The following is a 12,783-nucleotide window of genomic DNA, read 5'->3' on the forward strand; positions in this document are numbered from 1 at the left end:
TCCCACGCCTCCAGCACAGCCGTCACTTCCGCCCGAACTGTCGGCCCCGTCGGACGTCATCACCGACATGCCACAACTGACGCCTCACTCATCCACAGCAGTGGAGGTGATACCAATTCAATCCCGTTCCCTTCGATGCATAGCGTGGTTCCTTCGGAGTTTCTAGAGCCCGATCCGACTACCGACCCGACTCAAGCATACCTTAGACCACCTCTTCGGATCGGATCCTTCTGAGATATCGGGATTTCTCCCCTGTACAAGGACTCTGCAACTCAGGCTCCCGCTAATCGAGCTCGCTCTCGTTCGCCTGCTTATCCTCCTGCACATCGAATCCGATCCCGGTCAACGACATTCCGAGGTCGCTCCAGATCTCCACGTAGGCGCCGCGATTCCGGCTCTTCTAGCTACTATCAACACGACTACTATGCCCCTGGAAGGTTCGACCGCCTTTACTCTCGGTCTCCCTCGCCCAGACGCCGGTCTTACCACCACCCCTCTCGCTCTCCATCTGTAGAGGGATCGCGTTACTCCCCGTACTCAGCACCATTCTTCGGCCGTGAGGTTCTCACACCTCGGATCCGGTACGAGGACTCCCCTCGACCCTGTGGACGCGATCGACTTCGGGATTCTCCACGACCCCGTGACCAGGATCGGACCCGAGAACTTGATTATTCTCGTGATTCTCCTCGACTCCGTGACCACCGTCGGATTCGAGAGCACGAATACCACTCCCATGCGGAGCCGCTCCGAGTCCAGGACCATTATCGTCATCACGATGTCTCTAGGCCGCGCACTCCATCAGCCTCGGCTTCGATTGCTCCCCCGGTCTCCGCTCCTACGGACCAGCGTGATCAGATTGTAAAGCCTAAGACTGGCACTTCGGACCCGATCCCGCCACCACATCCTCCTTCGGGTGAGGACTTCCACTCCGAAGGTGACTCGTCAGCATCATCAGACTCTGAAGACCATCCTGACTCTGTAGTCTCCGACTCGGTGCCACAGCCCCGGCTTTCCCCATCGGACGCGTCCAAGGCCTATCTCCATCTGATCACCACCATGGCCGAGGCCTTAAAGATTACTCTTCCGTCGGACTCACCAAAGGTGTCTGACATTGTACATGACTTGGTGCAAGCAGACTTCCCACCGGGTTCACTACTTCCAATGCTACCTGTGCACCTCGAAGGCCTCCGTGAGACCTGGGACAAGCCTGCTTCAGTCCCACCCACCTCTAAACGTTTTGAATCTCTCTACAGAGTTCACACCCCTGAGGCCAAATTCCTTGCTTCCCATCCAGCACCTAATTCTATCATTGTGCATTCAGCCACTAAGGCTAAGCCCTCCAGACATCCGACACCTCCAGACCGAGAGGGCAGGAAGTTGGACACTTTGGCCAGAAAGATGTTCAACCTCGCTTCCACAAATTCCAAGCTAAATAACTATCTAGCCTACTTTTCGGCTTACGTCTTCAACTTGGCTAACCAATTTACGCCTCTCATCCCTTCCCTTCCCGAACCTTCCCAGAGAACGGCTTCTAGTTTGGTATCCGAACTGTCTAGAGTGTCGAAACAACAGATTAACACCATACGCCACGCTGTTTCCTGCTCATCCAGGGTCTTTGCTTCATCTGTTGCCCTGCGTCGCCACGCCTGGCTAAGGTCCACCAACTTACAGCCGGACATTAAGCAGAAAATTGAGGACCTCCCTTTTGATGGTCTGGGCCTCTTCCATGCTTCTACCGACGAGGTTCTCGCCTCAGTGGATGATGGACGCAAGCGTGCTAAACGCTTGGGAGTTTCCCAACCGTTCTCCCAACAGTTCAACCGTACAAAACCCTGGAGACCATCATTCCAGAAGCGCCAACGGTCACCCAAGCGAAACGACTTCTGGATGAGGAAGAGTGTGCAGCAGAAGCCTCAGTTTCAACAAAGACCTCGGTCACAACAGATCAAGAAGTCTTCCCTCCCTCCCAAACAGTCTCTTTGACTCTCTTCAAACCCCACCTGCTTACCGCACACGTCTCTCCCCGTTCCTTCCCACTTGGAACTCGATCACAACCGACTCCTGGGTGCTGACCATCGTGCGCCTAGGTTACACAATCGAGTTCATTTCTCCACCTCGCCACCACTACTTCATTGCTACCCCCCCGTCTTCACTCCTCCATCAGGAAATCCTGGACTTGCTCCAGAAAAACGCCATAGAACCCGTCCCTCCTCTACATCGAGGGACAGGCTTCTATTCAAGATACTTTCTGGTCCCCAAGAGGGATGGAGGCAAGCGTCCCATTCTAGATCTGAGGAAGCTCAACAAGCACATCGAATACAGGAAGTTCAGAATGATCTCCCTGCAGTCCATCTTGCCCCTTATTCCCAAAAATTCCTGGATGGCTTCTCTAGATCTTCAGGACGCTTACTTCCATGTGACCATCCGACCTCAACATCGGAGGTATCTGCGGTTTGCCATGGGCCAGGACCACTTCCAATATGTGTCCCTACCATTTGGCCTCTCCACTGCACCCCGCGTTTTCACCAAGTGCATGGCAGTGGTGGCAGCTGCGCTTCGCATTCGGAACATCCCAGTCTTCCCATACATCGACGACTGGCTTTTCATAGCTCCGACTCAACATCAACTGCAGCACAACCTCAACACAGCTCTCACCCTTCTGAAATCCCTGGGCCTTCGCGTGAATGCGTCAAAATCGCACCTCACACCTACCCAGGACCTCAACTTCATAGGGGCCCTTCTACGCACTTCTCTCCATCGTGCTTTCCTCCCCGAGGATCGGGCACTAACTATCATTGCCTTGGCCAAGTCAGTTCAACAACAGCCTCGTCAGTCTGCATTCACAATCCAACGCCTGCTGGGCCTCATGGCCGCCACAACATCTGTCCTTTACTTTGCCAGGCTACGGATGCGACAACTACAGCTCTGGTTTGTACGAGCCTACCACCCCCAGGCGCAACCGCAGAGCGTTTTACTTACTGTTCCGCAGAGAGCACTTCTATCTCTCACATGGTGGACTGTACCCAACAATCTCCTCGCAGGCAAGCCGTTTCTACCGACTCCTCCGATGGCCATCGTGACAACAGACGCCTCCAAGTGGGGATGGGGAGCCCACTTAGAGGACAAGACCGTCAGGGGGCTTTGGACTCCCTCCGAGAGGGCCATGCACATAAACTGCTTAGAACTGATTGCTGTGCACAGGGCCCTTCAATCGTTCCTCCCACTGATAAGGGGTCGGCACGTTCAGATCTCCACGGACAATATGGCAACAGTTTACTACATAAACAAGCAGGGAGGCACCAGATCCCTCCGCCTGTGCCGTATAGCCGTACTGCTCTGGGAATGGTGTGTCAAGCACAACATCTACATGACTGCCATTCACCTCCCGGGTGTGGAGAATGTTCTGGCCGACTTCCTCAGCAGGGTTCGCATAGACGACCACGAATGGTCCATCAATCCGACCTACCTTCGTCGTATCTTCCGATGCTTCGGAACACCCAAGGTGGACGTCTTTGCTTCCAGGGACAATGCCAAATGTCGATTTTATTCCAGGAGGGGCAACGACGCCTTCCTACACAGCTGGACAGGTCTTCTTCACTACTTCTTCCCACCAACCCCCCTTCTGACACGGGTGTTGGTAAAGATAGCACGAGATGGCACGGACTGCATCCTCATTGCTCCATGGTGGCCTCGGCAACCGTGGTTCACGAGGCTTCTTCAAATGTCCCGCCACACTTACCGCCGTCTTCCTCCTGTGGGCGACCTTTTATCCCAGGCCAGTGGTCAGGTTCTACATCACAACCCTCGGGTTCTGGCCTTGGCAGCCTGGAGAATACATCCGCCTGCCTCTCCACAGAGGTAGCCAACATCATCCTCAACGCAAGGAAGCCTTCCACTAGACTTTCGTACCAACGCAAATGGAAGCGCTTCTGCTCATTCGCGACATCTAATCATCTGCAGCCAGAATCAGCACCCCTTAACCTGATCCTTGATTATCTACTTTCTCTACAGAAATCAGGACTCTGCTATTCCTCCTTAAAAGTTCACTTATCTGCGGTTTCTGCGTTCCATAACCCTGTTGATGGCAAAACGGTGTTCTCCCATCCCTTGTCTAAGTCCTTTCTTAAGGGCATGTTGCACCTCAATCCACCTGTTAAGCCCTTCGTCCCGACTTGGAGTTTGTCACTAGTCCTTTCCTGCTTGATGAAAGTTCCCTTTGAACCTATGGCTACCATAGACCTTAACCTTCTTTCCTGGAAGACAGCATTGCTGGTAGCCCTTACCTCAGGCAAACGGGCAAGTGACTTATGCGCCTTCCGCCACGATCCTCCCTACACCATTTTCCACAAGGACAAAGTTGTTCTGCGACCGGACCCCGCGTTCCTTCCTAAGGTTGTCTCCCAGTTCCACTTATCGACTTCAACTTCTCTACCAACGTTTTTCTCCAACCCATCCGACCAGGGTCAACGAGCCCTGCATTCTCTGGATGTTAGAAGGGCTTTATCTTTCTACCTTGATCGTACACAACCTTTCCGTAAGGACCCTAATCTATTTGTGGTCTACGGAAATCCTCACAGAGGACACAAAATCTCTACCCAGAGACTATCTAAATGGGTAGTTAGTGCCGTCAGGTTGTGTTACGAACTGGCTAAACAGCCTCTGCCCGAAGGTCTTAAGGCCCACTCTACTAGAGCGGTCTCGACGTCTTCGGCTTTCCTGCAAGGCGTCTCCCTAGAGGACATTTGTGCGGCTGCATCGTGGTCCTCACCATCCACGTTCGTCTCCCATTATGCTTTAGACGTTCGTGCGAGATGTGACGCCTCCTTCGGTCAAGCGGTCCTCAGATCCATCTTCCACTGAAGTCAGGGGTGAGTGCATCCGCTTCCATCTCTACGTTGCATAATATGATGTGATTGGGTTACGTGACTAACTTTCTTCTTTTACCAGCACCCTCCTCCAGGACATTTAGCTGGCTAGTCACCCATGTGTGGGACTGCACAGAGACCACAAAGAAGATAAACAGGTTGCTTACCTGTAACTGATGATCTTCGAGTGGTCATCTGTGCAGTCACACACGCCCACCCAGCCTTCCCCGCTGCTGGCCTCTTGTAATTGTTGCTTAACCTTGTATAGTGTCAGTGCCAACGGCGGCTGGAAGAAACTGAGTGGAATGGGCGCTCTCCCCCCGCTCCAGGCATGCGCAGTCGCTGCCTGCTCCCCAGGGCGGGAGGAGAGCGCGCCAAAAGACGCTATAGGCGAGCTATTGGAGCTCCAAGGTATGGATCCGTTGCCTGCGGCAAGACCCATGTGTGTGACTGCACAGATGACCACTTGAAGATCATCAGTTACAGGTAAGCAACCTGTTTTTTTCAGGCCAGGTGGTGTGGCCTAATATGCAAATGAACTCCTGCTCATTTTGGTTTAGCCAGTTTGGTGTAGTGGCGAGAACGGGTTTGATTCCCCACTCCTCCACTTGCACCTGCTGGAATAGCCTTGGGTCAGCCATAGCTCTGGCAGAGGTTGTCCTTGAAAGGGCAGCTGCTGTGAGAGTCCTCTCAGCCCCACCTACCTCACAGGGTGTCTGTTGTGGAGGAGGAAGATAAAGGAAATTGTGAGCCGCTGTGAGATTCGGAGTGGAGGGTGGGATATAAATCCAATATCATCATTTTCTTCTTCTGGGCTTTTTCTACAAAAAAAGCGCTGGACGCAACTACAAAATGGCTGCCGCAGGACAGCCAACCACAAAATAGCTGCCACATAGGGTTTCTGGGTCTCTAGCTATTGGGGGAGATCTCCTGCTAATAGATCTCAACTCCTATTGCCATTCAGTATGGTGCTGAAATAATGCAAAAATTCAGATGAACCTGGAAGTGCGATATATCATTCTATGATTCAGCAGAATCAGTATGGGTTTTGCATACACACAGTTTATGTTCAGTCATGCATTAAAATTTTTTGGCTTTTGCTGGCAGATCTCCAGTTGCTAATCAGAAGCACTATGGGGTGGGGGGAGTTTCACCTGTCCCCATGCATTTTCTAAACACACTAAAGAGGCACCAGGAAAATTGGCAGGTGCCTTAGTGCCTATGATACCTGTCATGAAAAGGCCTTCTGGCCTCGGCCTTTTCATTAACCCTGAGCCCCAAATCAGGCTCTATGGCCTAGGGTGTGCAGATCATTGGCAGGTGGGGAGGGTACCTCTAAGATCCAGGTTGCTAGACAAAGTGCCTTTGACTCCCTTCACCTGCAGAGATATGTTAACTGGGCCTTTGTGGAATTGGCAACTTGGCCTTAATTGCTTTGACAGCTAGTAATCTAATGGAGCTGTCAAAATCTAAGATCTGTCAAGTCATCTGGTAATTAGGTCGTGGGTCCCATTGGTAGTCTGGAATACCAATGGAGGCCAGGGATCCTATAACGGTATCATCGGAAGGTTTGAGCGAAGAGGGGGTGTGGAACAGAACGGGCTTGCTGCCACTCCCTCTGACCATTCATCAGAGATCACAAAGTGCTGTCGGCTGAAGAGATGAGGCTATCGTTCCACATGGTAAATTTCTGCCCATCCAATTACTGTTTAGTTATTTGTATGTTTTTATTTTCTGTACTGCACCTTTTCCTAGTGCTATTTCTGTGTGCTATGCATAGAGTTCTCTAGGGATTCAGTGACCTTAAACCATGGCTACATTCTGTCCAACCAGCTTTGGGTGTGGTTGCAGCCTGCAGTTGGTCTTCCTTGCAGGGCTGCTGTTTTTAACTCTAGTGAAGCCAGGTGGGGTTTCTCTTTTTCCCCTCCTGGGTGTTAGCTATAAAGAAGTGGTGGCAGACTACCTAAGGCTGTGTGTTACACCAGCCTGTGTTTCCCTAAATTACTCCCTGACTGAGCTGGGTGTTGGAGGCCGAAAGCAGAGGGGGCTAGGAAACAGATAAGAACACCTTACATGACCTCCCCAGCACAGAGGTGCTAAATCTTAAAGGAAACCCTGTTAGTGTGAATAGACAAGGGGGGTGCTGGGGTGAGTCATGATAGTACCATACTGGGGACCCAAATCTACAATACTTTGTCAAGTTATATGGAAGATATTTCCATTCAGATATTTAGAGTGTGAGTTATTGTAAAGACCCACTGACTTTGTTATTGTTTATATTTACTAATTCAGTAGGGTTTCCAATGTCCATGTTATTTTAATCCCACCTACTTTTTGTATGTTCCAGATGTCCATGAAGACTGGAAAGGGGTGGGTGGATATAGGAAACCTTACCCTTGCTAATGAATTTCTTGAGATTGCCATGAATGTAAGTTTGTGAAGACTTCTGAAAGTATGTATTGCAGTAAATAATGTGAGTGATGTTGCTGTTTATCATATTATCAAATGTTTTGTTTTTTAGAGTCTGGAGAAGCTCTATGCACAGCTAATCAAAAGAAGCACCAGTGAAGCAGATACTCCTATACACAAGGCTGATGTTGAAAAGGATGTTTTCAAAGTTCTCTCTTATCAGGCTGAATCTGTATGTTGGTGGGAAAATATAGCTGTAGTAATATAATAATCTAAGGAGCACAGTTGATCTTTCTGTTCTTCAAATGATGTTGTTCCTAGTTCACAACCTTCCAACATTTATTAATTCATTGAACTGTTTCCCAGATTACTAAAAACCTGACAGCCCAAATGTGTGATTTACCCCAATTCAGTGCTGTTACAAAGTGCTTTTTTCCTCCTGCTTTCCTCTCCATTCGGTATGACAGTGCCTTCATGCACCACACAAATTTTCCTCAATGTTTCTGTGATCTTTCCCAAATCTGATTTGCTGCAGTGTTTTAGGAAAGACTGCAGCAAAGCTGGACTGGTGACTTAGGTAGGAAAGTCTGGATTTTCCAAATCCTACCCATACAGTAGTCCATCCAGGATATACAAATTATGTAAATAAATAAAAAAATACAGTTTCATCTGTCCCAGTCACCATGGCAGTCCTATGTCGCCAAGGGGTTTTACTGATGGTTTCTTTGATCATCAGTTGGCATATAAATGTATTGGTATATAAATATGTTACTGGTTAAAAAGAAAATCTTGGGGAAAGCTCCCCACATAGTGTGGGAGGGGAATGATTGGCATGGGGGCTGGGATGGGGAAATGAGGTGAAAGCTGCCATTTGGAAGCCCAGTTGACACTGTGCTGCATCAGCAACACCGGGTTCTTCCATAGGAAAATGTTGCCATGTGAAAAAGGCTCTAATTTTAAAAACTTGTTTCTAATGCGAATCTAGTTTGCTAGACTTTATGTTTAATTTAAAAGAGCCCAAGCAGCTCACTGGTATGTTCTGTTGCTTTCTCAGGCTGTGGCTGAAGGAGATTTTCAGAAAGCAGTAACATGTGTGCAGCGCTGCAAGGACATCCTGATGAGGTTGCCCAAAGAGGTTATTGACTGAGAGATTGTCCTATTAATGGGGAACTAAAGTACACTGTGCCATTGCACTGAAAATTATGGAGTGTGCTACCTTTCTGTTTCTATTGTTAATGTTTTTAATATAGCAAAATGGTAATTATTTTTTTATTTTAGAGCTGTTACCTTTCCCTCCTGTGCTATAACTTTGGAGTGGAAACTTATGAATTGAAGAGATATGAGCAGAGTTCCTTTTGGCTCAGGTAATGTCATGGGGAGAACAACAACATTAACGTATGTTTTTCTTGGCACACTGTAGAGAAAAATACGCAAATTCTGTCAGAAATGTGAGAGGCTATTTGAGATCAAAACATGCACTTGTCTGAACTGAGTGAACTAGCACCATCTAGTGGCTTAAAGTTTCCATTGGCTGTACAAGGACTAGTATAGTTAGGGTGTGCATATAGAGGGGGGTGAAGCAGCTACAAGGGCTGGGATTGCAAAGAAGCAACAATAGAAAATGTTTAGTGTCCCCTGCCCCTTCTGCTTTCTCAGCAGGGTTGTCTCAATCACCATTTTTGTTATATACATCTGTATGCAATTCTGATTGTTATACAAATCTGCATGCAATGTGGAGAGCCAGACTAGAGGTGACAGCATTCTTGTGTTTGCCATGGGACATCACGTCCATCTAAAAGTGATTTTAAAACGCTGAGAAGAAATCAGGCCCACAGCATAGCAGTCTGAGGTGTTCTTGTTCCCTTTCCCATGCCTTTTCAACATCTGCAGGAGCAGGTGGTCATTTAGGCACTTTAAAAGACGTGAGAGTGGGTGGGAACAAGAGTATTTCAGCCAGGGAAAAGGAATAAGAGCACCTCATCCCACCATGCTGCAGGCCCAATCAGGGTAGGGCAACCACAGAATGTCTGAATCACTTTAAAATAGCAATGCAATTTGCAAGGTGGACATGAGGACCTGTCACATCTAGTTTGCCTCTGAATTAGCCCAAAATGTCTTGTAAGCTATGTTCATGCAAATACTCCATTACATATTTCTTTCTGGGACAACCTATCCACCATATTCCAAAATGTTGCTGTGCTGAATGCTAGAGTTTAAGCAGCAGCCTTTATTGCTTACATGGAAGCAAATTTGCTAATAGAAGCTCCACCTTTCCTGATGAAAAGGCAGGCTGGGACACTTACTCGTTAATAAGTAGAAAGCCATTTCAAGTTTTCTTATTGAACAATAAGATGTGGGTGCTTACACATAAATTGATGTGCCCTAGACTGCCACTTCAAGTGGGAACTTTGTGGTGGTGGTGGGCTTCTGGGATGGTACAAATGGCAGAATGCGGCCCATACATGTCCAGGGAGGAAAGAATGAGTGTTTAGTGCTTTTCTGAGAGATTTTTAAATAAAACTTTATTCTCTTTACAGGCCTGGCATGGCTTATCCATGGCATAGTTATGAGATCCTGCATGTTATGGCAAATTTGATACTATGGAAGAACACCTGATATACAGTGCAAGGATTGCACTGATAGTTATTGTTATGCAGCACAGTATCCTTTGTGAATATAGCCTTAGACTAGCTAGGCTGCGATGCTTAATTGGTTCTTGTCCTCTGCCGCATGAATGATTAGCCAATCTTCTGCTGGTTTTCCTTTTTTACAGCCAGAGCTATGAAATTGGGAAGATGAATAAGACATATTCTCCTGGACAAGAAATGCAGGTACGGAAGGAAGTGTTATAAATTCTTAAAATTTTCATTGAGGATTCCCTTTCCCTTCAGAGTTAGAAATTTGGTCTATTCACATGAGCCCTTTAAATTTAAATATTAATTTATTTTAATTTGCAGGCCAGAGTGCTGCGGTTACTAGCTACTGTCTATTTGGAGTGGGACTGTAAAGAATATCAAGACAAAGCTATCAGGGCTATCACCATGGCTAATGAGGTGATGTAGCTTACAATGCCTTGCAACTCATAATTTACCTGATTTGTTTGTTCTAATTACATATTACATAGGCTAAATTCTTTCCTGCTAAGGATGCTCCAGTCAGCTGAGTTCAGTCGAGAACAGAATCCTTCCCAAAGCCCATGTGGAGTGATTGACTTACCATTAGGCATCTCATCTTAAAACTCAGGCTGCAGATACAGACTTAACAGCTTTATCTTAGAATCATAGAGTTGGAATGTGCCTCCAGAGTCATCTAGTCCAACCCCCTGCACAATGCAGGAAATTCACAATACCTCCCCCACACACTCCCAGTTACCCCTGCTGCATGTTCAGAAGATGGCAAAAAACCCTCCAGGTTCCCTGGCCAGACTGGCCTGAAGAAAAGTGCTTCCTGACCCCAAAGTGGTGATCGGCATTTTCTTGAGAGTGTAAGAAAGGAGAACTAGGCACTGATGCAATCCTTTCTGCCCTTCCTCTCATGATCTGCCTAAATTTACAGAATCAACATTGCTGTCAGATGGCCATCTAGCGTCTGTTGGAAAATCTCCAAAGAAAAAGAGCCCACCACCTCTGTTGGGAGGCTTCAGAGGAAGCCTGTTCCACTGAGGAAGTGCTCTGGTGAGAAATTCTTCCTAATGTTTAGCTGAAAACTCTTGATTTAATTTCAACCCATTAGTTCTGGTTCAACCTTCTAGGGCAACAGAAAACAACACTGCACCATCCTCTATGTGACAGCCCTTCAGGTACTTGAAGATAGTTGTAATATCACCTCTTAGCCATCTCCTCTCTAGGCTAAACATGCCCAGCTCCTTTCCTCATAGGACTTGGTCTCCAGACCCTACGCCATCTTCATTGCCCTTCTCTGGACACATTCCAGCTTGTTTGTATCCTTCTTGAGCTGTGGTGCCCAAAACTGAACACAATACTCTAGGAGTGGTCTGACTAGAGCAAAGCAATATCATCACATTGGACACTATTCCTCTGCTGATACTGCCCAAATTTGCATTTGATTTTTTAGCTATCACATCACACTGCTGACTCATGTTCAGTGTATGGCCTACTAAGACCTCTAGATCCCTTTTTCACATTCTACTGCCAAGACAAGTCTCCCTCATCCTGTAATTATGCATTTGATTTTTCCTACCTAAATGCAGAACTTTACATTTATCCCAGTCAAAATTCATTTTATTTGTTTTAGCCCAGTTTTCCAGCCTGTCAGGGTTACCCTATATCCTGACTATATCGTCTACCATGATTGCTACCCCACCCAATTTAGTATTATATTCAGATTTAATAAGCATTCCCTCTATTCCTTCATCCAAATAATTTATAAAGATGTTTAACAAAACAGGTCCCAGGACAGACTCCTGAGGCATTCCACTTGTCATTCCTCTCCAAGAGGATGAGAAACCATTAACAAGTACTCTCTGGGTGCGATTTGTCAACCAGTTACAGCTCCACCTAGCAGTAATAGGATCCAAAACTAAATATTTAGATAGGAAAAAGAACCCAAGGAAGAGTACAGTGTAATTTGAAAACTTTAGTCTTGGATTGTGAACATTCTTTATTGGATGAGTGTGCTGTTTTTGTTTTAAAACATTCATTTTCCTTTAATTCATTAATTTTTTTTCAGTGGTTTCAGTGAGAAACACATACAGTTTAAATGCAACTTTCCATTCAGTTGTGAGGCATTTTTCAGGGGCTGTATCCTCCCTGCTAAATTTCAGGCAGATAGGAAAAAGGGTATCAGATTCACAGGTAATTAAAGTTCTGACTTTTGGCACCTTCCAGAAGGAAGAGAATATTAGGCATGTGTTACCCAAGAAAAGCAGGCACAGATCCATAGAAGGCACAGGAGGCAGTTGATACCACAAGAAAACAGGCAAAATTCCAAGACAGCAGGCAATAGCATGCGTTTGGCACCCTAAGAAAGGCAGGTAGCATTGCAGAACCTCCATACTTTCCTAAAGACTCATTGCTCAGATAGGAAATGTAAGTAATGTCTAGAAATCAAACCAAATAATGTTTGGTAGAATCACTAAATGTGTGTGCACTGCAGAGAGACACACAACAACTCAGTAGTTCCATGTACTACAAATATCTGCAGTGACATACAAGTTAGTGGCACTAACCTGTTACAGTACAGAATTAACAGAAACGGTCTATTTGCCCTATGTAGAGAACTGAAGGGAAACAGGACAATCCCAATGCCAAAGGATAAATGGACACAAATCTGACATCAGGAATTACAAAACTGAGAAACCTGTGGGAGAACACTTTAACCTTCCAGAACATTCAATGGGTGAACTCAAAGTAGCTGTTTTACTGCAAAGGAACTTCAAGAACAGAAATTACTAAAGGAGAGGAAAATTACTAAACTCCAAATTATTATGAAACTTGGAACAAACACCTCCCCCAGGGCTGAACAGGGATATATGCTAAACCCATTCTCA

General features: G+C 46.8%; 1 protein-coding gene across 1 annotated transcript in view; it reads left to right on the plus strand.

The window, feature by feature from the left end:
• Window positions 1-12,783, plus strand: part of TEX11 (testis expressed 11) — an 80,720-nt gene that overhangs the window by 9,303 nt on the left and 58,634 nt on the right. The window contains exons 6-11 of the mRNA XM_060249425.1: window positions 7,213-7,293; window positions 7,387-7,506; window positions 8,329-8,409; window positions 8,553-8,638; window positions 10,048-10,105; window positions 10,232-10,327. Coding sequence (XP_060105408.1) covers window positions 7,213-7,293; window positions 7,387-7,506; window positions 8,329-8,409; window positions 8,553-8,638; window positions 10,048-10,105; window positions 10,232-10,327 — 522 coding nt within the window. The remainder of the gene's footprint in view (window positions 1-7,212; window positions 7,294-7,386; window positions 7,507-8,328; window positions 8,410-8,552; window positions 8,639-10,047; window positions 10,106-10,231; window positions 10,328-12,783) is intronic.

The sequence above is a fragment of the Heteronotia binoei genome, chromosome 11 (assembly GCF_032191835.1).
Source record: "Heteronotia binoei isolate CCM8104 ecotype False Entrance Well chromosome 11, APGP_CSIRO_Hbin_v1, whole genome shotgun sequence".
NCBI lineage: Eukaryota > Metazoa > Chordata > Lepidosauria > Squamata > Gekkonidae > Heteronotia > Heteronotia binoei.